Source organism: Desmodus rotundus, chromosome X, assembly GCF_022682495.2.
Source record: "Desmodus rotundus isolate HL8 chromosome X, HLdesRot8A.1, whole genome shotgun sequence".
In the NCBI taxonomy this organism is placed as follows: Eukaryota; Metazoa; Chordata; class Mammalia; order Chiroptera; family Phyllostomidae; genus Desmodus; species Desmodus rotundus.
In genome coordinates this window covers 97,881,483-97,907,174 of record NC_071400.1, presented here as the reverse complement: position 1 = coordinate 97,907,174, position 25,692 = coordinate 97,881,483, and the positions used below count along the sequence as shown (strand labels likewise).

The 25,692-nt window shown below is 42.8% G+C and overlaps 1 protein-coding gene across 3 annotated transcripts in view; it reads left to right on the top strand.

The window, feature by feature from the left end:
• Positions 1 to 22,105, top strand: part of CLCN4 (chloride voltage-gated channel 4) — a 51,297-nt gene extending 29,192 nt beyond the window's left edge. For 2 of the 3 annotated variants that reach the window (XM_024569809.4, XM_024569808.4), the window contains exons 7-13: positions 1,288 to 1,494; positions 1,604 to 1,684; positions 2,589 to 3,134; positions 4,690 to 4,876; positions 6,586 to 6,984; positions 12,914 to 13,130; positions 20,027 to 22,105. In XM_024569809.4, the coding sequence (XP_024425577.1) occupies positions 1,288 to 1,494; positions 1,604 to 1,684; positions 2,589 to 3,134; positions 4,690 to 4,876; positions 6,586 to 6,984; positions 12,914 to 13,130; positions 20,027 to 20,117 (1,728 nt within the window). In that variant the 3' untranslated portion in view covers positions 20,118 to 22,105. The remainder of the gene's footprint in view (positions 1 to 1,287; positions 1,495 to 1,603; positions 1,685 to 2,588; positions 3,135 to 4,689; positions 4,877 to 6,585; positions 6,985 to 12,913; positions 13,131 to 20,026) is intronic. The other variant, XM_053917297.2, reaches the window with a different exon arrangement.
• Positions 22,106 to 25,692: the final 3,587 nt, after the last annotated feature.

Sequence of the window (25,692 nt, the reverse complement as noted above, 5' to 3'; positions counted from 1 at the left end):
CTTGGCAGAGCAATGCCCACCTGGAGGCACTTTGAAGTGACATAAATATCCTAACACTGACAAGAGATAACATTGTCCCAGTATTTATTGATATTATATAATGGGAGAACAGAAATAGACCATGAATTTTATTGGCTGATTTGCTCGGTGTCTTAACTCATTTATAATTGCAAGTTTCTAAATTGGTAGCTCAGCAGTAAACATTCGCTCCATTTAAGCCATTCAGGTAAAAAGTTCTTTACCCAGTGGCGATGCTTCTGTATCCTGAAGAATACAGTTTTGGGGGAAGAGGACTCCAACATATGAAGTTTGTCACTGAGATTGGCACCTAGTTGAATTCTAAAAGCATTAGGCAAATTCATGTGCACCTTTAGGAAGAAAGCCATTATTTGGCACTTACAACATGTGGCAGGTGTGAAAATGGAGCAAGATAACTCTACCAGTAGTCAAAGTCCTTCTCAACACAGGAGGGCAGGAATCATTGGAAGAAAGGAGGTCGTCATGGATTCAAACATCTTTAAATCCCCCAGAGGTGTGTTATTAGAAAATATTGAGCATCTCCTTTTCCCAACATGATATTACAAATATTTTCACACATACAGAAAAGTTGAAAGAATTGGCTGTAAACACCCATATACCCATGGCCTGCAGTAGGGGTTGGCAGACTTTTCTGGAAAGGGACAGAGAGTCAGTATTTTAGGCTTTGTAAGCCAAGAGACAAAATCAAGCAACTCTTCTCATGAAAAGACTAGGAGTCTTGTTTACGTATTACATATAAAAATGTTGGAAGCACTCTTAGCATGTGTGTCATACAAAAATAGGCAATGGGCTGCATTTGGGCCACAGATCTGACCTAAAGTTCCATTGACTTTTTGTTCTATGTGCTTTGTCTCCATCTGGGACATCTTTCAATAGTCAAAAATTAACAGTTAAATCAATAGCTTCATGTCTCTTTTCAACATAACAGAAGGTAATGTGAACAGGATAAAATGCAGGAATAAAATGAGACCCTGATAATTAACTTATTTGGCCCTCATTATGATCTTTCTACTCTAGGAATAATTAAGATTTACTGTGCATTATTTCACATTTCTATTAATATAATATAAAATTATATATTAATATAAGTTCAGTTAATGTAAAAGTACAGCTAAATCAAACTGAATGGAGGCTCTCTTCCATGTGATTTAGTGACTCTAAGCTTGAGAACTGCCTCTCAGGGGAATTAATTCTCAGCTGTGGCATTGAAGTAGCTCACGCCTCCTTGATCTCTGTTGTCTGTTGCAGATCAAGACCATTCTGAGTGGCTTCATCATCAGGGGCTACTTGGGCAAGTGGACCCTGCTGATCAAGACTGTCACCCTGGTGCTGGTTGTGTCCTCAGGCCTGAGCCTTGGGAAGGAAGGGCCGCTGGTACATGTGGCTTGTTGCTGTGGCAATTTCTTCAGCAGCCTATTCTCCAAGTACAGCAAGAATGAGGGCAAGAGGCGTGAGGTGAGCATGCCCAGCTTCCATCTTCTGGAAGGTGTCCCTGTCCACTACCCCCTGCACACGCTTATTTTCATGAAAGGCCTTGGGCTACACAGAACACTTTGCCTTGCAGGTACTTTCAGCAGCGGCTGCAGCTGGTGTCTCTGTTGCCTTTGGTGCTCCAATTGGGGGTGTGCTTTTCAGTCTAGAAGAGGTGAGCATGGGAGGCTGTGGGAGTGTGAGTTTTGAGGGCTGAGGGATACGTGGATGGTTAGCTCAGCGGTAGGCCTCCATCTAAAGCCCTCTGAGGACTAGACTCAAAGGAGCATTGACATGATTCCTGCAGCTCATTAAGGAGCCATGAGTTTTGCTGCTAAATATCTGCTTTCGAGAATTGTCTGAAAAAAATTGCCAATATAAATGTTTGGGAAGATTTGCAGTGTCCTCTCTTTCTCATAACCAGTTTAATTAAGCATTTTTGGTTTCGGCAACCCGAAAGATCTATTCCATGGGTCAGCAAACGTTTTCTCTAAAGGGCCAGATAGTAAATATTTTAGGCTTTGCGGGTCTCCCAGTCTCTGTCACAGTTTCTCAACCCAGCCATGTAGCAGGAAAGGTGCCACAGATGACACATATGTGACTGGGCATGACTGCACTCCAACACAACTTTCCTCATGAACCCTCAAGTTTGAGTTTTATATGATTTTCACATGTCACAAAATTGCATTCTTTTGAATATTTCACATGTCACAAAATACTCCCTGTGAACTATTTAAAAATGTAAAATTCATTCTTAACTCATGTGGCATTCGGCTACATTTGCTGGGCTAGGGTTTTCCAACCCTTGATCTAGTCTGTTGTCTGTAGAATCAAATTCAGAGGTTTATTTGCTTTTAGGAGGGTCTCTGTGCCATAAACAGAATTATGATTCAATATTTTTATTTCTCTTAAAAATAACTCCAAAACACCTTGACTAGTATCCATTCCACTTTTAGACAGAGTCATGGAGTCCTCTAAATATCTTTGTTGGTGCCTTTGGGTCATAATTAAACCTAGACTGAGGAGGTGAGTACTGCCCATCTTTGGCCCGTCTTTAATTTTCTCCTTGTTTGTCCCAGGTTAGTTACTACTTTCCCTTGAAGACCTTGTGGAGGTCCTTTTTTGCGGCCCTGGTGGCGGCCTTCACACTGCGATCCATCAATCCCTTTGGGAACAGCCGCCTTGTTCTCTTTTATGTGGAATATCACACGCCCTGGTACATGGCCGAGCTCTTCCCCTTCATCCTGCTGGGGGTCTTTGGGGGCTTGTGGGGAACCCTCTTTATCCGCTGCAACATCGCCTGGTGCAGGAGGCGCAAAACCACCAAGCTGGGGAAGTACCCGGTGCTGGAGGTCATTGTGGTGACTGCCATCACAGCCATCATCGCCTACCCCAACCCCTACACACGCAAGAGCACGAGCGAGCTCATTTCTGAGCTGTTCAATGACTGTGGGGCCCTTGAGTCCTCCCAGCTCTGTGACTATATCAACGACCCCAACATGACCCGGCCTGTGGATGACATTCCTGACCGGCCAGCTGGGCTCGGGGTATACACAGCCATGTGGCAGCTGGCCCTGGCGCTGATCTTCAAAATCGTCATTACCATATTTACCTTTGGCATGAAGGTAAATGAAGGGGAAGGAAGATGTGGGGGGGGCACCCATGTCCTTTTGGGGACAGTACCCTATTTGCTAAAATAACGTTGTGATGGGAGGAAAGGGGGATTGATCTTTATGGAATTTTGGCTTGTGCTGGGTACTTGAAATTCTTTTAATCAACAAGAAACTATGATTAACAGCAAGCATATGAAATAGAGGTTTTAATCACATTTTGCGAGTGAAAAAGCCGAGGCTCAGAGGACAATAATCATATAGAGATGTATACAGCTTGGTGAACATCCGTGAAGAACACACGCCTGTGTAACCAGCATCCAGCACCAGAAGCAGAACACTGAGACTCCTCCAGAACTCCATTGTTTCCATCACCATTGCTTTCTGTGTGCTACTTTTTGATTTGTTCCTTTTTCAAAAGTGTTAGAAACCATGTATAGAGTTCACATTGAGTGTGTAGTGGTCAAACACAAACCTGAATTTTTGCCCTGAGAACAATGTTGGATGGACTTTCTTAAACAACTGACTCTCTGATCCATCCTCTCCTAGTGAAGGGATTTATTTTTGTGTGTTAGGAAGACACTCGCCACATCTTCTGGTGCCTACTGGGGGGAGTGGACTTTGAAGTTACAGGGGATTAAGTGGCTGTGGGATAAGGGGCAGCTCAGAAATGAACAATTTCCTCAGGAATGTCCCAAGTTCTAGAAGTCACACTGAAGGATCCAGACTCACCTGGAATGTGGTTAAAGATCCACCTCCATCCTGAGACTGATGACAGTCCGGGCTGGGCAAAAATTCGGCTCCCAGTCAGCATTGCATTCGTGTGCAGTCTTCATGTGTGTTCCGTAGCACATGTCTGATCACTGGATAAATTAGAATGTATTTTCACACAGCAAAATCGAAAGCACACTATTACCAAGATCTTTTAGTTCACATAGTCTATGTCTTTGCTACCTCTAACCTGGCTTGAAAATATTCACTGTAGTTTTTGGAAAATGGACTTTGTCAGGGAAAGGGCACTGCCCCCTGCCCCTGAAAGGTGTTTGACCACTCTGTATTCAAGAGGCCGGTAAGCCGTTGAAAGCTTTTTGGGAGATCCAGGCACTGGTGCTTTCAGCTTCTTTATTCTACCTGCGAACAGTCGCAGGCCCTTCTTTTCCATTTTCATGCTGTGGCTTGACATTTAATTTTAAAAGCTAATTTGGAGGACACGCAAGGGGAGCAAGAAAGTGGTGAGTATCTCAAGTGACAGATGCTTGCTTTGAATGCTATTTGCAGTGGGGCTTATCATTCCTTAATCCACAGCAGGCAAACCAGGCTGGCTTTTGAAGGCCAGGAAATGAAAGTGTAAAATTGCATTCTCTCCAAGTCACGGTAGATAGGACTGACTAAGTAGGAGCAATCACTTGTCCTACCTTTTCCCAGCTGACCTACTTTGAAGTGCTGCACCTCCTTTGAGGACTGAAGCAAAATGCAAGCATGTTGAAGGGGCATAGTGTGTACTGTGAGTGAGGAGGTGGGAATTTGGACACCTTGCCTCATGCTTCTTTTCTGTATGTGCTCCCTGGAGATCCCATCAGGCCTCTTCATCCCCAGCATGGCTGTGGGAGCCATGGCAGGCAGGATGGTGGGAATTGGCGTGGAACAGCTGGCTTACCATCACCATGACTGGATCATCTTCAGGAACTGGTGCAGGCCTGGAGCAGACTGTGTCACCCCAGGACTTTACGCAATGGTGGGAGCGGCAGCCTGTCTAGGTACAGCCAGAGGTGGGATAAGGTGGGGGTGAGAAGTGCAAGGAAAGTTGAGACAGATCAAGCACAAAGGCTGATCTCGGTTAGAGGACTGGTCACAAGGAATACATGAGTACTTGCATTCTCAGGATAGGAGAGGTTGTGCTGCTGTGACAAGGAAACCCCTAAATCTCAGTGGCTCAACACACCAAGGCTTACATCTGGTCCATGATAGGCAGTTGATCCCCATTATTCATGGATTCTGTAATTGGGAATTTGTCTACTTGCTAAAATTTGTTTATAATCCCTAAATCAATAGCTATGGGGCTTTCATAGTCACTCTTGGACAGTCACAGAGCAGTGGAAAATTGGAGTTATCCGACACAGATGTTCGTCCCCATTGGAGGCTGACCAAGCTGAAGGTCTACCCTCTTGGTTCAGCTCTCAGATTGTACACAAATGTCCTTCTAATGGCCTATTTAGTGCCTGCCATGTGTTTTGCATTTTTGTGCTTCTCATTAATGATTTTCTGTTTACTATGGCCTCCAAGCGTAGCACCGAGGTGCTGTCTGAGGTTCTTAGGGTGAGAAGCCTGGGATGTGCCTTAAGGAGAATATACATGTGCTACAGAAGCTTCCTTCAGGCACAAATTACACAGTGCTGTTGGCTGTGAGTTCAACATTAAAGAATCAGCCACATATATTAAATAAGATGTCTCTGAAGAGAAATGCACATAAAATAAAGTTTTGTATTGATTTTGACAAAAATGTGACCAGAGGCTCACAGAACCCTAACCTTATGTTTCCCTTAGGGCAGTGATTCAGAATTTGGTAATTCAGTGTTTGTGGTGACTTTATAGATCATAACTACTACAAATAATGAGAATCATCTCTTGTGTGTGGGTGTGGGTGTATAGTGTGAGTTAGCAGAGGGTTTCTCTCCACTTAGTCATCATTCAGGGATTCATGGATGCCGATGGAGTCTCTACCATCTGGCAGCTGTACCATCTAGAATAGTGGTTTTGAACTGGGGGCTCTTGTGCCTCTCAGGAACACTGGACAATAGAGGAGACATTTTTGGCTGTCACACCTAGGGGTAGAAGTCCTATTCACATCTAGTGGGTAGGGGCCATGTATAATGCTAAACATCCTATACTGCACAGAACAGCCCCACAACAAAGAATGATCTGGTCCCAAATGTTTCTGGTGCTGAGGTCAACAAACCCCAGTTTAAGCTCATTGGAAGATTAGGAGTTGGTATGGATTCTCCCTTTGAATACCAGAGGACACAAGGAGGGGTCCCTCTCCAGTCTATGGCCCATAAGAGTTTCTACAGTTTTGCAGCTTATGGGGTCCAGGTTTCACATTTGCTCCTATGTGGGCTAGTCAGAAACCTGCATAGCCCACATAGGATCCCCATACCAAAAAGCAAGGCATGTGGTCCTAGGTGACTAGAGAATCAAGTTGTCCCTCACTGCAGAAGAGCCCTCCAGTCAGATGTGACTCATGGCTCCCTGATGTGAGGCTGCATTTAACAGAGCCTGGCGGCAGTTCCAGAGGTCTGGACATGGGCAACGTGTGGAACACTCCCCTTAGAAGAGGCAGGCTTGGACTGTCTCCTTAGATACTCCCCTGTCAGGAGAATTTACAACCAACTTGTCAGTTTACACAATTCCTGCCCTCCTGAGTGTCTGGGGTTGAGTTTCAGAATTTCACTCCTCTCCTCACTTACAGGTGGAGTTACCAGGATGACAGTGTCATTGGTGGTCATCATGTTTGAATTAACCGGTGGTCTAGAGTACATTGTACCCCTGATGGCGGCAGCTGTGACCAGCAAGTGGGTGGCTGATGCCTTTGGGAAAGAAGGCATCTATGAGGCCCACATCCACTTAAATGGGTACCCATTTCTGGATGTGAAGGATGAGTTCACTCACCGCACCCTGGCCACTGATGTCATGCGGCCTCGCCGGGGAGAGCCGCCACTGTCTGTGCTCACCCAGGACAGTATGACCGTGGAGGATGTGGAGACGCTCATCAAAGAGACCGACTACAACGGCTTCCCCGTGGTGGTCTCCAGGGACTCCGAGCGCCTCATTGGATTTGCCCAGAGGAGGGAACTGATTCTTGCAATAAGTGAGTAAAGAGAAGGAAGCTTTCATGCTACTAAGAGACAAATGGCAGCCTTTGTACCCCTCACATTCTCAAAGAAGGTGGAGAGAATGTACAAAGGCCAGAGGGCTTTCAGCCAGGGGATCCTGCACTTGAATGTATATTTGTGTCATCTGGGGATCTGGTTGAAGTGCAGATTCTGATTCAGTAGATCTGCAGTGGAGCCCGAGACTCTGCATTTCTGCCAAGCTCCCCATTAATACTGTGCTGCTGGTTCCCATGTCACACTGTGAGGAGGAGTGTCTTTAGAGGGCATGCTTAGCTGGAAGATGACCAGCATGTTTGCAAGCAGCTACCTGGGCCCCAGTCCTGCTAGGAGGCAAGCATCAGTGGCTGCCTTTTATGGAATTAATTGTTGGGCAAAGCTCAGAAGGAAGCTATGGGAAAGCGGGATGGCCTAGGCTGAGCTGCTGTCAGACAGACTTTCAGGCAGGCTAACTACTGAGGTGGTGAGTTGTTTACCTTGGGTGCCTCCCTTGGCTCAACACAAGCCTTTTACTTCATTTTATGATATTATGTCCCATTCCACTAGTTCGAGGCCCACATGGGTTAATGAGCAGAAGTCATGTCAGTTCTATGTGATGCTTTTCCTCACATTTAGTTCCTCATGTGCTAACTAAAATCAGCTGGGCTGAGGGGCAGGCTGTTGAGATGGGAGAGGAGAGAGGGGACCATGCCCTGAAGACAGGTGGCTCAGACAAGCATGCCTGCAGGCCCCATCATCCTAGCAATGACTGCATTAGAAGGGGAGCAGGAAGAGAAGGATTCCAAAGAGCAAAGCCTGGGTGTGAATGGTTGGAGGCCCCAGCCAGGAGGAACACTGAGCCTCAGGGGGCTCACTCCACTGGAGTCCCAGTGGACCTCCTGATGAAGCGGGGCAGGGAGCATCTGAGTGTGTCTGCAACGCATGGCAATCACAAATGCCATCCTGTTCACGTGCCCACCCTGTGACTTGTACACCATCCCAGCATCTCACCGTAGGCTGGGGCCCATGATGTGGCTGAGGTGTGCAGGCAGTGATTTTACTATATATTCCATCTTTCAGAGTGTTTATGAAATTTGCCAGTGGGACTCACCTGGGTATGAAGGCAGAACGCCCCACTGGACAACCCTTTGTTTCACCCTACCCTTTGTTAACTATGTCTTAGGCTCTCCCTTTGAATTCCCAAATCTCTTCACATGTTAAATAGCTTTGGAGATATCTTTAAAGTGAGTTCATCAAAGGCTTTATAAAATAACTTTAGATAAACTATATCCTATAATTTTAGGTTATTGCTCAAACATATGTACTTGTCACGGAGCAATAAATGATTGTCTATTTTAGACATGATAGCACATTTGTGCTTAAGTGCTCAGTGAGGCTTCTCTTATAGGTCCTGTTGCTTAACAGGTAGGTGCCTTTTATCCATAAATATCACCTTATAAAAACCCCCCAAAATTTAAAGAGCTGTATAACAAGGATTGAGTTTGTTTTAAAATAATGTAATCAGCAACCTTTAAAAAATGTATTCAATTCCTAAAATCCTTTAAGCAAAGATTGAAATTAAAAAAAAAGTAAAGTAATAAATGTCACAGAATCCATTACCTGTTGTGTAGCTCCAGGCACACCTGCTAAGAGACAGTTTACTAATTTTGCTGAAAGCCATTACTGTAATCAAGTGGGAAGCAGCAATTGTCATCAACCAGTTAGAGAAGAAATTTAAGCTTGCCAACTGAGTGCTCCCCTAGAAGCTATGTTTGGAATGTCTGAAGAGGCAACACACAGTGTAAATAATACCTATATGCTTTCAATCAGACCAAGGATAGTAGAGAAGCTGCTATTTACATGATTTGTGGAAAGGCAAGGAGTGTTTCATTCTGAGCAATCAGAAAAGCTGTTTTCCTGGTCTGTGGAAATAGAAGACTCTGTATTCTGGTGGAGAAATTTGTGACCTATATTTGCAAAATTATATGCCCTTTTGTGAATATGGAAATATGACATTAGCATTTAACTAGTAATGATTCTATGCAGATTCTACTTTCAGGGGAATTAGGAGCAAAAATTATAGATAGATCAGAGATAGTCTGGATAAGACAAGAATGGTAAATAAGGCAAATAAGGATTTTTCTTATAGGTCATGTTAAAAATTGCAGCAGCTGCTCATGTGACAACCATGGCTGTCGTCTTTGTTAGAGAACAATTCACTGGTACCATCTAGGAAGTGTGGCCCTCTTCACCATCACACATTAGCATACAGGGCCATATGTGACCCCTGTTCAAATTCCTGGTAAATGGGACTTTACCCCTCAGTGCCACTTGCAAATATGAGGCTCTTTCTGTGCTCAGCAGGGCTCAGGCTCTTCCAAGTCTTGAGTTCTGCAATTAAGTGAGGACCGGTTGAGAGAGGACTCAGTGGGAAGCCACAAAGATGATTAAAGGGATGGAAAGTTAGAGTTATGGGCAGGAGTTAAGGGGACTCTGATTTTTTTTGTCTGGTAGATGATTTAATGATGATTCTCCATCATGTGGAAGATGCTTACTTGCAGAAAGGGATCTATGTCCAGGACTGAATAAAAAGATAAATGTCAGATCTGTTAGAAGGGCTGTTTAGGAGTGAAGAGGTTTCTTGCCAGGAGAACAGTGGTGTTATCTGCTTCTTTCTGCTGGGGACTAAAACATATATATGGAGGGACTTCTCCATGCCTTAGTAAGCTATAACATCATAAAATAATCTGCTTTCTCTTCTAAATACTTTTTACTTTGCTATCACATTATCTTTGTACTGACCACCACTATAGTTGCTTCCCATTTTCCATTTTAATCTTTCTTGTTAATTACATCTGTTCTTGTGGAAACATTTTAAATGAGAAGGATGATAGAGTATTACTACCCTAAAAGCATAATTAAAGTAGAGTTTCTTGACCTTAAAACTGGTGATATTTGGGGTTGGACTATTCTTTATTGAGAGGGGTTGTCCTGCGCACTGTAGGGTGTTGAGCAAAATCTCTGCTTTCTACTCAGTAGATGTGAGTAGGAAGCCCATCCCCCAGCTATGACAACCAAAAGTATCTGCAGATATTACTAAATGTCCCCTGAGGGTAGGCAAGATTGCTCCCGATCAGGAACCATTGCTCTAAAGCCATTGTAATAGCTTACTGAATATGTGATTATGTCTAGTCTTTTAAAATTTCTTGGTTTATCATAGTTTGTGAAATTCACTTTATCAACACTTTCTTATCCTCTCTGCACCTGGCATTATGATCATATTGCTGCTAGAAAGTGGAACATCAAGTCAAATGACCTTAGCAGGTGCTCCTAAAATGTACATCATTTTTCGGAAGCCATGGTCATTAATACTAGTTCTGGTACAATGTACAGTAAACCTCCTTATTAAAAACACTTTAACTACTTGATCTTTAAAACAATTAAAAATGAAGTTTACTACATTTTTAAAAGTGAAAGTAATACATACTTAGAGAATATTGGGGAAGTCAGAAGTGAAATAGCAAACAGAAAAAGGCCTCCACATTCTCAAAGCCATAGAAAGCCATGGCTAATATTTGGTGAATTTCCTTCTTGTTTTTTACATGTGTAAACATTGGGTGTTTTGGAGGGTGGTGTTATTTTTCTAACACAGGCTGCCACGAATGTTTGGGGTGGGAGAGTCTCTTATAGCATGAGATATTTCCCTGGGAGAGGAGTCAGTGTATCCTTTCACACAGGAAATATTTCTTACGTGTCCACCATGTGCCCTGACAGTCCTAGGAACTAGAGTTCAAGGGTGACCCTCTGTGACCTTACATGTTAGAGTTTGTTGCAGGCGTTTTGGTGACTAATGAAGAGTTCTTGTCCAAACTGAGAGTAGATGGTTCACCCTGATGGAGACATGCGCAGAGCTTTCTTGCTGGTTCTTCTTCTGTTCACCAGCTTTTGGCCTGTGCATAGGACCTCCACACCCAGAGTTCAAAGCTTTAACATGTCTTTCTAATGGAGTTCTGAAGTGGCCTAGCAGAGCTCATCTAGAGAGCGCAGCAGTTGGCACTCTTGGAATAGCAAGGGACAGGCCTCCGGCTCTGACCCCACCTGCTGCCTTTTATTCTTTTTCCAGCATTGACTAGCTCATGGGATTTCCTTCCTAATGCCTCCTACGTGCAATAGGCTCTGTTCTACATGACAGGCAAAGCCAAGTCCACCAACATTTAGTAGGCTTACTCACTCCTCACTCGTTGATTGATTGGTTCATGCATGCATTTGGCAAATATGTGTTTGGTGTCTACTGTATACTAGGCATCGTCCAGGCACTGGAAATGCACTGGTGAGTAAAAATTCACTGAATTAGCTGCTGTTAGAATCAGGGCTTCTAACCCAATCAGTAGATTGCCAAGGAAATGGAAGCTCATTTATTTCAACAAGTGGACTGACAGTGTACTAAGTTGCATTTGATTTTATAAGGGGATCAGCAAATTCATGTGATCAGTCCTTGACTGATGTGTGTGGCTTGATCCATTTCTAATGTTCTACCAGATTATTGAAAGAGATGGGGTTCTCGTTATGTGGGAGTTTTGGAGAATCCATTGGTGTATGAAAATGAGCCAATAAGTATGTGTTGACTCTTGCCTCCCACTTGAGTGCTCAGGACAGAGCCATCTTGATTTAGGAGAGAAGTGGGTGGTGTGCGTCATGTAGCATCTCCGTTTGAAAACATGTTGTATCTCAATGTCATCTGGCATTTGTGGTTGAATCATATCCCATTTGAGGTAACTAGATTTAACCTGACCCAAATAATGTGCAGGCATTTGCTCAGTGGGCCCCCTGTTTCTCTTTTAAAAAGAGACCCTTTTTCCAACTCCGCCTGACCCCGAATCCTGCCAGTTCTCCATTAGAGTACTCTATGCAGTTAATGGCCTTAGAGCAGGCAGTTTGAACAATATAGGTGAATTGTAGTCTTTGAGAAAGCAAGAATTGTATTATAGAAAGCAGGATTCATTTTAAGGCAAGCTTCACTGTACATTTTTCCTAACCTTTTCCCATGAACCAAAAGAAAGATTAAAATTCCAACAGAAGGAAAATTGCCTTGGAGAAATATCCTCAGACCGATGGATTTGTTTCATGTGTGACTTAAAATAGCATGGGTTTCTAGTACTGCATAAAGCTGTATTCTAATGAGTTCCTGTTACCCCACTTTTCTTCAGCTCTCTTTCACATACCCTCGCCTATAGAAAGAAATAGGCTAATTGTTACCATAACAGTTTTACTATATTTCTTTGAGAAATCCTCAAAATGGCCCCCTTTTAAGAATGGAGATCCAAGGGGAGGGAGATGCGACTTTTCTAGGGGTATTTCTTTGATTCCAAAGGTTATATTTGGGATTGAGCTGCATTTCTGGGCTGTGAGCCTGGGATGGCCCTATTAATTTCTTGTTCCTTTCAGGACTCAAAATGCCATTTGGGCCAACTGTGAGTTAGTTTGTAAAAAAAAACCCAAACCAATGCATTAAGGTCACTAGGCAGCTAAATGAGGTCTCTTGTCATGTCAAACTTTAGTGCATGATATGAGGTGAAGAAGAGTTAGAAAGGTGAGAGTGGAGGGCTCTGGGCCTTCTGGGTGCCCTGGAGTTCAGGGGAAGCAATGCATTCCCCCAAAGGAGCCATCATGGTCAGGCCCATGTTTTAAGACTTTGGCAGTGAATGGTTGGGTCATAGCAGAGGGACTCTAGCCCAGCGATGGCTGATTTCACAGATGTTTGGCTGAAGCCCCTCATTAAGGATGTGGAGTTTGCCCTCTGAACCCCTTTTCTGTGGGATTCTAGGATGCGGGTGGTGGGAAGGATGTGTGTTCCTGTGGATTTGGGGTTGGGACAGTTGCTAAGCAAGGGATTTTGGTGTGGCTCATCCTTCTGCTTGCCCATTCTAGAGAACGCCAGACAGAGGCAGGAGGGCATCGTGAGCAATTCCATCATGTACTTCACGGAGGAGCCCCCCGAGCTGCCGGCCAATAGCCCCCAACCCCTGAAGCTGCGTCGTGTCCTAAATCTTAGCCCTTTCACGGTCACGGACCACACGCCCATGGAGACAGTGGTGGATATCTTCCGGAAACTGGGGCTCCGGCAGTGCCTGGTGACACGCAGTGGGTGAGTGGCTGGATTAGTGTTGATGGAATGTGTATTGTGGCCAGACTTGGGAGAACAAGATGAATGAGACATGGTCTCAGTCCTTAGGGCACTCAAGGACCAGCACTTGGTAGAGGATGGCGGTACGTTGTTGTGGGTGCATTGAGAAGAAAATGACAGAGCTGTGGGAACTTAACATGGGGACTAGTACAGCCCAGGAAGGTGGGAGAAGCTTCCAGGTGGGGCTGCTGTCTGGCATGAGGCCGTAGGTTGAGCCAAAAAGGGAAGGAGGCAAAGCAGAGAGCTTGGGGCTGCTTTTCTACTACCCAGGTGACACCTGGCTCAAGGAAAAGGTACAACCTGTTGTGCTATAATATGACACATTCATTCCTTACAATCATGGTGCTGATCATATGAAAAAATGAGCGATGAAAAGCACAGGGCTTGTGAGAAAAAATAGAGTTAGGGGCACAATACTCAAAAACTTCATCAGTGACACATTAAAAAAAGAGAGATGGAAAGGCAATAAAAATGGCAGTACCATTTTAGACACGTTAAATGATTAAGAAATGTATCAATGTGACAATAAATATTTCACTTCACCTTGAAAGACCCCGAGGTTGGCTTGTGGACCTGAGTGTTGTAAGGGCCATGGCTCCCGAGCATTTTGTGTATTCCTGTGCCTTGGGGCCCAGCTGGGTGCAGTTGTCTGCACTCACCTGGAGTACCTCATGGATGAAATCACCAGAAGCAAATGTGAAGTTCTATTATGCTTACCCTATCTATTCTGCTTCCAGCTTGTTCCCTAATTTATCAGTGTGTTCAAAACAAGTCCATGTTTTCAACACAAACGTTATGGGAAAGCTGGGAGAGACTTGGTGGCCCCATGGTATTGTCTCTGTGGCAGCAATATTCCTTTTGCTTTGTGTTTATGCAAACCAGGCAAGCAGCACTGCAAAGATCAAAGGGTCATGATGGCATGAGCAGTGAAATGCCCCTAGGGCCATTCTTTGGGCTCAGAGGTGTACCCCAAATTCCATGGCCTATGAAGCTTGGTAGGAGGAAGAGGTTCGCTGTGTCAGGGTAGGCTAGAGTCTCTGGTTGTCTGCCCAGTTCATTCCTTTATGGGCTGGGGGTAGGAGGTGTGGGTTGTGGGTTGTAGAGACATTGGTCTCCTAAGTATAATTTAGGCCTTTATAGACTCCAGAAGCTTTATTTCCTGACATAGTTTACATTTCCAGAGCCAGCACACTCCAGTTGAATCCAGCACTTCTCAATCTGGATGATTTTGCCTCATCCCCACCCCGAGAGTTTGGTTGCCACAACTAGGGGGGAAGGGATGCTGCTGGCATCTAGTGGGTAGAGACCAGGGATGCTGCTCAACACCCTACAATGCACAGGATAGCCCCCATTGCAACAGAGAATCATTGGGCCCAAAATGTCACTAGGATTGCAATTGAGTGACCCTGGACTGGATGCCAGAGAATAACCAAGTGAGCAATCCTTACTCATTCAGCCTTCTTCCCACTGTCTTGCAAACAGCAGCACAGGGCTCTGCAAGCAGTTGGATTTGCACATTGACCCAGAGAACTCCTAGCCAACAGGACAGTGTCCTCCTAGCTATGACAACAGCTGGGTGGGGGGTGTCTTACACTTGGGAAGGGAAATCAATAGGGAACAAATAAACAGATGGTTAAGGCTAGAGATTATTTTTGCTGTGACTTAATGGAACTCAGTGGTTCACAAACTTCAGTGTGTATCAGAATCCCCGTGGATTAAACCTTCAAGTGGACCCCAGAGTGCTGGGCCCCATTGCAGGTCTGGGGAGGGGGCAGAGAATGTATATTTCTAACAAGCTCCAAAGGGCTGCTATTGGTCAGGGGACCCCACTTTGCAAAACACTGAAGCCCATTTATATATTGTACTTGAATTTCCAGCACTTGGCATAAATACTACTGTGATCACCCATGTAGTCTCAAGTGCATAGCAGTTTCTCTTTCCCTTAAAATAATCATCCAATGTCAGTTATCATTGGAATTTCCAGTTCTGGCAGGAAATTCTGCTCCTAACACCCGCTCGCACCTCATGGAGCCCCATGAGGTTTTCCTGTGAAGATTTGGGTGCTGAAATTGGCTCCGAATGTTCTATGAGAAAACAAAATCACTCTCTCTTGCTCTCTCTCACTCTCTCTCTTTTGCTCTCACTCTACATACTTTAAACAAACACAGATGCTGATAAGTTAGTGCTGGCAAGGGGTCCTTGTGTGCAGGGCCTTTCATCTCCCTGGGCTTTCAGCCAGGGCAGGCACGTCTTAAGCCAGCGCGCGTTTTTGATTATTCTGTTGCTGTGTGCCTTCCTTGCTTGTCGCTGAGAGCCCAGCTCATCCTGTTGGCCTGCATCATCCACAGGATTTCTTGGGGCCTTGGGTCCAAGGTAGTTGTGAAACCAGACCAGGAACCAGAGAAGTCTTTGTCCCCAGAATGCCAGAGTCTGGGAAGCCTACAGTGGCAAAGAGTGAATTTGGGTGGGATTTTCCATACATGGGATCTAGAAAGAACAAGGGAGCTAGGGAGATGGTGGCAGCTTTTCCCAAGATCTGCTAGGTGACCCCAGAAGAGTTCAGCTGCTTTAATCTGAATTATGTTCATGGTCATAGATTGGCCATTTATTAGTTACTGGATTCATTTAAACTACTACCCAAAGGGCTGGAAGTACAAACTCTTGATTTAAATCAAACGGGACATTAGTTCACAGTACTAATGAACCCTATGCCATTTGATGTCACCTCCTTCTGGACGGATGTGCAGTGTTCTTCTGTGGTAATTACTGTCGAGGGCCAGGGCACAGTTGATGCCTGCATCCAAGGCAGCTCCTGAATTTGTATTTGCCCCGAACCGTTTTAACCAGCTTGACTTTCAGACACTGTAGTTGCAGAGCTCGAAGGGGGTCTTGTCAGGACTGCTTTAGGCAAAAGCCTGATCTTTGATGCTGTCTCCAGGGTAAAGATAAGGAAATAAAAACCAAGCTTTAAAGATATGGGAGGAGTGGTGTGTGTGTGTGTGGTATAGTCAAGTTCTCAGCACTTTGCAAACACCAACAAGTCATATTTTTAAAAGCAACATTGGTTTGATCATTTTTACTGAGGATCTATTTGATTTGAGACCTGGAGAATGCTCAAAAAGTGTTTAAAAAATAAAACCAAGGGGCTTGTCATCTACTGAGGGACATGCATATAATCTAAGTGGTGTTACCCAGGTGCTCCAGAGGCGCATGTCCTGAGCCAGCCTTCCAAGTAGAAAACAAATTTCAAAGAGAACAAAAGAGCATTTGAAATTGAGGGATTGTCTATCAGCCAGCAATTGCCAGCACCAGAACCTCTTTCCACTGTGTCCAGACATACCTTTATGAACCCAGCTGCTCACACCTGCTCCCATTTCTGTTGTGATCACACTGTCTTAGTGGTGTGTTATAGGCATTCTGTTTGCCTTCTAACTATTCATTTTTTTATATTAAAGGGAGTTGAAGGCTGTTATGGACTGAATTATGTCGTCCCCACACTCCAAATTTTTATGTTGAAGCCCTAACCTCTGATGTGACTATTTGGAGATGTGGTCTTTAAGGGAATAATTAAGATTAAATTAGGTCATGAGTGGGGCCTCAATCTGATAGAACTGGTGTCGTCATAAGAAGAGGAAGAGACACTAGGGATGCTCAAACAGAGAAAAGGGCCATGTGAGGTCACAGCAAAAAGGCAGATGTCTGCAATCCAAGGAGAGAGATCTCTGCAGAAATCAACCCTGTCAGCTCCTTGATCTCAGCCTTCCAATCCCCAGAACTGTGAGAACCTACATTTCTTTTGTTTAAACCACCCAGTCTGTGGTGCTTTGTTATGGCAGCTCAAGTAGACTGAGTCAGGACTCAGACTCAGCTTGGCAGATTTAGTAAACAGCATCTGGTTTTCTGGGGCATCATCAGTTTGACTGCATTTTGATAAATTTCAGAAATATATTTAAAGTACCATGTGAACATGTTTCAAGTCAAGTAGCTCTAAACAGCTAGAATGAAAAACAATTCCAGACTTTATCCTTCTTCACTACCCACCTCCCTTTAGCCAAACCCTCCCCTCCAAGGGTTTTGTTTTCTTTAATTAATAGACTTTATTTCTTAGAGCAGTTTTAGGTTTACAGAAAAATTGAACAGAAAGTACAGAGTTCCCATATTCCCTCTCTTTGTACCTTCAGTTTCCCTTCTTGTTAACATCTTCATTGGTGTATTATATTTGTTGCCATTGATGAACCAATGGCAATATATTGTTGTGAAAAGATCTGTAGTTGACATTAGGGTTCACTCTTAGTGTTGCATGTTCTATTTGTTTTGACAAATGGAGAACAACATGTACCCACCATTATAGTATCACACAGAGTAGTTTCAATTCCCTAAACATCCTCTATGCTCTGCCTGGTCATCTCCCCTTCTCTCACCTTCCCACAACCCCTGGAAACCACTGTTTTTTTTTCTTCACTGTCTCGTTAGTTTTGTCTTTTCTAGAATGTCAGATAATTGGAATCACACAGCCTTCTCAGACTGGCTGCTCTTAGCAAAATGCATTGAAGGTTCCTCCATGTCTTTATCTGGTTTGATGGCTCATTTCTTTTCAGCACTGAACAATATTCTATTGTCCGGATGTTTGTTTATCCATTTACCTCCTAAAGGACATCTTGGTTGCTTCCAAGTTTTGGAAATTATGAATGAAGCACATATCTTCTAAGAGTAAGGACACTCTTTTTACATAAGCACTAAACCATAATTACACAAAATTAATAATAACTCAATTTATCACTCAATATTTAGTTCATACCAAATTTCAATCCAGAGTTCCTTCAAGATTCATAGATTGCATTTGGTTGTTTTGCCTCATTCATCTTTCGTTTAAAATAGTTCCCTGCCTTTTTTTGTTTGTTATTTGTGACATGGATTTTTTTTTTTTGAAGAGTCCAGACCAGTAGTCTCACATTCTGAATTTGTTTGATTGCTTCCTCATGGTTTGATTTGGTTTAAGTAGTTTTTGGCAACATTTCAAAGTAGATGATGTCATAATGTCAGCTTTTCCGACTTTGTTGGTGATAAGCTCCATCATTTGGATGAGGTGGTGATGGCCGGAACCCTCACTTGTAAAGGGACATTTTTTTCTTTTTGTACGTAATCTGTGGAGGGATGGTTGGAGACCATGTGAATTTTCTGTTTTCCAGCAGCCATTTACCCAGTGGTTTTGGAATCCATTGGTAGTTAGTTACTGAACTAATTCTTACATTGTAGTTGCAAAATGTTGGTTTTCTAATTCTATTCTGCTTTCTACATTTTTCCTAATTTTTTGATTATCACGATAGAGTCATGATGCTTTATTTCAGTGTTTTGTCACCCATACTGTCATTATTCTTTCTGCTTAGCATGCTTTTAAAGGCCACTTTTGGCTCTTTTCCTCTCTGCTGAGTTGTTCCTATGAGATAATGTGGAAGGGGTAGTATCTGCTGTCTCCCCTGGTGTGATAGAGAGGGAAACTAACACTAGAAATCAATCACTTTCTTAAGGTCCAATGTGATCAGGGACAAAGAAGTCAGAATTTTGGTGCGACAATTTTACTAACCAGTGTGCATTTTACCAGAGGTAACTGACCTGAATACTGCTCTGAATACTTGAATTCCCTTTGAATATTTACTTTCTATTAGTAAGAGATGAGTTTGACTGATTTGGCTTTAATTAGACAAATGGCAGTGTGTTACAGTTGTGTTTTCTGCTTTTTTTGTACATCATCATTTTACACAGATACAGACAAGCTGGTCATTTTAATAGCTATACAGTATCCCAGTGTTAGACTGCCATAGTTTACTTCTCCATTCCCCTTTTCTTGGATATAATGGAGATATGGTGAGCAGCATTTTGCAAACTAACTTGGCAATGGAACTTCTTTTCTCCAAAGAAGTTGTGTATATCACCTTCTTTCAAGCCCTTCACTTTACTTAGCTAGAAGGCATGCTTTGTTCCAGAGGTGGTCGTTTAAATATTTAATAAAATCAAGAGCAAAGCAAGGGCCGTCGTGAATGGATGTCCAAGCGTGTACTGCATAATTCAGGGGGCACTGTTTACATTGTAGTGTTTCTGAAGGGCTCTCCCTGGGGTTGCGCAATGTGTTGTCTAGGTGGCCCTACACAAGTGACCCTGGTAGGTGGTGGTGTTTTTCTAAGTTGAAAGCAATGGAATTTTGGAACAGGAGGTAATTTACAGATATATTCAGAGGTGAATGTGAAACTTTACCCTTCTAGTAAGATAGATTTAAAATAGAATCAGTTACTATACTTAAAATATTTTATACTTGGAATTTCTGTGGGGTGGGCAAGTTTTGACAATGGCTTCGATAAAAACCCTTTTATTTTATTGGTTATAATCTTGAAATTTAGGAGTATTAGTCATCACAAGTTTACTGCTGGAATAAACAAGTTTGCAATCTCAGTGGCCTGATGTGTTGGGCTTATTTTCCTCCCGTGTCACATAAGTGTGGGTTGTAGCAGCAGTGGGCTCTAAACACACAGTCATTCAAGGATCAGGTCTTTGAATCTGCGGGCTCCTAAATCAATCCCATGTGACCTCGGAGTCCTTCACTGGCTCCTTTGCCTCTGATTGGTAGATCAGGAGAGAGTGTGTGAGGAAATCTGTGGGCAAATTGGGAGGGGCATCTCTCATGTCTACCCATATGCCGTTGGCCAGAGCTCACTCAGTTGGCCACATCTAACTGTAAGGGAAGCTGGCAGTGTTGTCTCTGTATGCTCAGGTGAAAAGTGAAAAAGGCACTGGTTTTTAGGGACAGACACGAGTCAGTATTGCAAGGTTGACCTCTTTTCTCTATTTTGTTTCTTCTCCAGGAGACTTCTTGGCATCATCACAAAAAAGGATGTTCTGAGACATATGGCCCAGATGGCAAACCAGGACCCTGAATCCATCATGTTTAATTAGAAACAAGATGGCAATTATTATGAGAAAAATACAACAACTGTGTCATTTTAAAAGAAGTAAACAAATGATGTGTTATAATTCTAAAGAATGATCCAAAAACTTTGTTTGAAAGGAAGGAAAGAAAAATGAAACCTTTTGTTAAAAAAAATACATCAATGAGTAGGCATTTTATAGCTTTAACCCCTTATAAGTTTCAAATTGTGTTTGTTAATGACTTTACTAACTGCTATGGGGGCATGTGGGTGGGTGTAAATTATGTGGTTTATATGGGGACATGGAACACAAATGCTGAATCAACAAACGTTTGCCCTTCTGTTCAAGGCTGATGTTTGTAAAGCTTTGAGTCCATAAGGCAAAGGGCTATTGGTGTGTCAGTGTCCTTATTTATTGGTTCCTGAAGTTTTGCTGCTATGTTACTGAATCAGACTAAAGATATTTGCACTTACTTTGTTGGAATAGAAAAAGAAATTAAATTTGAACATAGTGAAAACTCTAAGTATGGGTTCATGCATGTCTATCCCATTTCTTGCTTCTGTTCTCAAGTCTGTTATTTTACTTATCCATGAGTTTCTGAGTCCACATAAGGATCACCGGTTATGAGTGTGAAGAAGTCATTTCTCTGTGCAAGTCCAGCATCTTGGGACTGCCTGATGAACTATTGGAACATTTAGTGCTGCACTGTATTCCCTTCCATGCAAAGGGATTCATTCTTATTTTGAGAGTATATACACCCAATCACTGATTTGCATCCTCATCGTGTTTGCTTATTTATTTATTGCTGTTGCCTGTGCATTCTTAAATATTGATCAGTCCAGCACTTTCTATGGGCCATATCCTATATGCTGCCGGCTTGCGATAAGTGTGCTTTAATTTCCAAATAGCCTATACAAAAATCAGAACAGGCTACCCAGTGTTACTACTTATTTTCCCTCTCAGATATTAAGAAATACGGCTGCAGAGAGGGTGAGGCATATGAGTTCTCAGTGGGAACTCCTCCAAATGGATTGCAAGGGAAATACTAAATTGATTCTAAATCTGTTCCATTCTCTTCTCTGTAGGATGCAAAATGCCCAGCTTTAATGTATAAGCATGCACTTTCATACCAGCAATCAAAGCACAGAAGGACAGAGTTAAATTCTAGACAGCCAATTTGTGCATTGGGCATCTTTATATTGAACGTAATGATGCATTTATTCTTCCAGTCAGGACTTCTGTCTTTTCTGGGGGAAGGAATTAAGCTATGTTTTTTAGGTCCACTGTATGATCTATGTGAATAAGAGTTATCCTGGTTGCGCTTTCTCTTTAGTCTTTGTTCTCTTTTCACTGCGTTATCCTCATCCTTCTCAACATCATTATTAGATATTGATGTATCAGGTGTGCATTTGGCTGCAAATCAAAGAAAATCCAATGAACAGTGACGAGCTGAATAGGAAACCTGGGATTGTGTACTCAGGACTATCATCTCCATAGTATCATAAAGGGTCCACACTCCTTGGTATTTTTTTCCACCATCCTTTGTGGCATTGTCTCAAGATGGTTACTGAACTGCTAGTATGATGTCTGCTTTCTAAGCAGGAAGAGGCAAATAATAGGTGCAATGATAATATCGAGAAAGCAAAGCTGTCCCAGAAATGCACAGCTTTCACCCGTTGGCTAGAATTCTGTCACATGGATCCCCCAGCTGCATGTGAGTCTGGGAAGGACAATGTTCAGTGAGGCACATTACTCTCTGAACAAGATTTAGATTCTCTTAATGAGGAAGGGGTATTGGGCCTTGGGAGGGGGGTGTTGTCTGCTCTATTGGATGCCATCATTGTGCCCCTGTCATTGTCCTTCCTGTCCTCTTTACCTTTGTTTGCTGAAGCCCTTTGAACACTCTCTTCTAACCTTATAGTCCCCACTCCTCTCTCAGATGTAACACAGAATTCCTAATCAGAATGCATAATTTCTTAGCCCAAATAAAAATGTTAATCTTGGATAAAAATCTACCTAAAAGTGGTTTTCTATGAAAACTTCTAGTTGATATGTTTAAAAAGTTTAAGTTAGATCATGCTGACAAACTATGGAAAATTTGTTTCTGTAATTGGCTCCCTCCAAAATAATATCAGATGGCTACTTCAGTATGGACATACAGAAGTAGGGAATTCAGTGTTCACTCTTATAATAGAACGAAATTTGTTGTTTTATCCATGGCACGTATGTATTGAGTAACAGATCCTAATATTAGTATTGTTATTGGGTTTCAATGGAACAAATGCAAGTGAAGCTGGAGTTTCCTGGACTTTAAATCTGAAAAAGTCTTAAGGATTTCTTCATGTAGTTCCCCTCTTATTCCCATATGGCGTTCCAAAGAGTATTAGTCATAGCCTGGATTTAGATAATCCAGGACGGCCTTTTAGCTGAAAACAAGGAGCTTCATTAGGGAACACACGAAACAGTGAAAAGACAGCCCAAGGTCAGTGACACCAGAGAATGCCCTTCTCCTCCAGCTGAGCCCATAGAGGGACGAGAGGGTACTTCCCTCTGGGCCAAAGCCACCAAGGGAAGTTGTCTTTCACCCCAATGCTTAGCATAGAGACATCTGTGAATTCACAGGGAACAGTTGGGAGTGTTACTTGACTTAAATAACCTAACCTTGTTTTCCTTCATAAGTTGAACCTCCAATTTGTTGTGGGGTCCAGGCTCTTCTCAACTAAAGGCCAGGTTCAGACAGGCAGGTTAAGGTCAAGTATGGGGGAGTTTGTAATAGGGACTATCAGAGCCAATTGCCTTCCTCATCTGGAGCCCTAACTCAGCCCTGCAGTGCATTCACCCACCCATCACACTCCACGGGGAACATGCTGTTCAGCTTTGTCACTCCTTGTTAAAAAACACACGGGTAGGGATTCACAAAGTATTTACTGTAGCACTTCATCACTTAACCCGGTGATCTAATGAGCAAGAGGAGTAGAGCTGGAATGTGGAGATGAAATAAACATTTTTCAGAGGAACGTTTCCAAACCAAAGGCTTTAGACATTTGTAGAACTTACTGGATTCTTTCTGAATCATTTTTTTATGTGAATAGACATAAGTACACAATGGAAAAGGAGTTCTCTAAGCAGGCTCATCAACCTATCTGTTGCTCTGTCTGTTATGGAGGAACTGTGTCATAGAAGTCAGACACCACCTGGAAATGCAGGTGTGTGTGTGGCTTTTAGAGAAAGGGAACGTGCTAGAAGCAAATAGCGTTCAGTGTTTGCTGTTACATACATAAAGGCAATCTCAAATTTCTCCATTCCGTCCTTCCCAAAGACCTCACAAAGGAGAAGACAGGTCAGTAGATACATTTTTGGCCCTAATAAGTCGCAGAAATTGAAAAACTTTGGGCAGTTTGTTTTACTTAGGTGAGAGCTGGTTACTTTAAATGATCAACACATGCAAATACTGCTCAGTGATCATTATCAGGTGATGAGCTGGAAGAGAGAAGAAACTCCAGTTGGAGAAGTGAATTACATAATTGTCATAGTACACCTCTGTTTTAATCTCACTGGGCAGTGCCTTATCAGACTCAGCTTCCAACCTCTGCAATGATTTACAGGAGGGGAGAGCCTGTGTGCCTAACTCAGGGAGTATGAAGCAGACTCCATTTTCACCCGTGTGGTCATAACGAGCTTTTCACCAGCCTCGGTGTGCTGGGAATGAGCCTATGTGCGACTTTTATGAGATCTATTTGCATTTGGTTTTGGAACAACCACAAAGCAATTTTTTAATTGTAACACTCTGTGTAAACATTGGCACCTTATTAAAAATTAAATATTTAAACTCTATTTTAAAAAATGTAACAAGCACAGACTTCTCAAGAAGCACAGTATAAATGGAAGAGATGCTGATTTCACAGCATTTGTACTTGATTCTGGTGACTGCTATAGTATCTGGCCAAGTTAGAGACCTGCCTTAACATTGTCATGCAAGATTGTGACATTAGTTTGGTCAGCTTTAAAATCTATTATTCTTAGCCTGGTGGATGATGGCCAGATAAACATTCAGACTGAGGCTACAAGTTTCCCAATATGGGGTAGGACCACTGTCCCTAGGCCATCTGTGTGTCTGCTCTGCATGGAGCCTGGGAGCACAGCTTTAGTAGTGGTCTAACATTCATTCTTTCAACAGAAAATTTTTATTTATTACTTTGGGAACATAGGATTTGAATATGTTCTTTCTTAACTTTTTTTTTTAATTTTAAAATTTCAACTTCACAGAAAATTTGAAACAAAATAGCACAAAGAATGCCCACACATGTTTTACCTCGAAGAGGCAGAGAGAAGAGTCCTCTCTGGTTAAGGGAGGGAGCCAGCCCCAGGGACAGCTTGGGGAAGATTATCCTCAGCAGAGGAGACAGCAAGTGCAAATGTCCTGAGGTGGAAACAGGCCTAGCTTGCTGAGTACCTGCTAAGGGTGAGTGGCTGCAGGATGTGGGGTCCTTGGGGAGGGAGTGGGGTATTTGAAGTTGGTTTTGTTTTGCCTTGGAGAAGGGTAGACATAAGTATATGCTTCAGGGGCCCATAGGGCCAGGTAAAGACATGGTATTCAGAGGGATGAGATTTGATTTGCATTGTACCTGAACCATTCCGGATGTCGTAAAACAACACTACAAGCTAGGAGGCTATTGCCAATAAGTAAGTTATGATGGAATCTTTCCCCAGGGTTCTTCAATTCCATATATATTTCCAAGATAGAGCCAACAGATTTGCTGGTGGAGTGGATATAAAATGGTACAATGAATTTGGCATTTACTGAGATAGGCTAGACTAGGTGAACAGCTCTATTTTGGAAGTGCTACATTGGAGATATTAGTTGGACACTCAAGTGCAGAGTTCAGGGGAATCATTAGGGTTGGAGACATAAATCAAGCCATTGGTATATCAGTGGTATTAAAGCTATATCTGGAAACTTCTGTGGTCTAATGGTATCCTAAGAGCAAACATAGCCAGCATTCTAACCAACTTTCAATACTGTATTGAGCTTTCAGGGAGTTACACTGACTTAGACGACTCCACTAGAATTCCAGCTCCATTTCCTGTTAGCTGTGTGACGTTGTCAAAGGGGTTGAACCCCTTTGAGCCTGGGTTTCCCCATCTCTATAGAGTCAACTACCATTCTTGACCATTGTCATAGCTGTGAGAATTAAGTGATTTAATTATTGTAAAGCACTTGGCTTTACAATTGGCTTGGAATAGACCACACAAATGGTAGATATTATCATCTCCTGTTATGAAGCCCTCCCAGTAGCTTTAATTGTTAAGTAATTAACTTTATGTCCTTAAAGGACATATTACACTTTAGTTTAATTACAAGTAAACACAGATTGGGCTAACCAATTGCCTGTGTTTCCAACTCTTTCTGAGGTCATGTTTTTCAAAAACCAAAGTGAAACAAAACAAGCTAAACCTCAGATCATTTAAGGGATGTCAAAAACAATTCTTTCTGACTCCAAATTAATGGGAAATCATTAGAAAAGAAACCACTTGGTAGGAAATTCCATTTCTCTGCAGCTTTGTATTGGCTTGGGGGGCAGAAATGCATAAATATGTATAA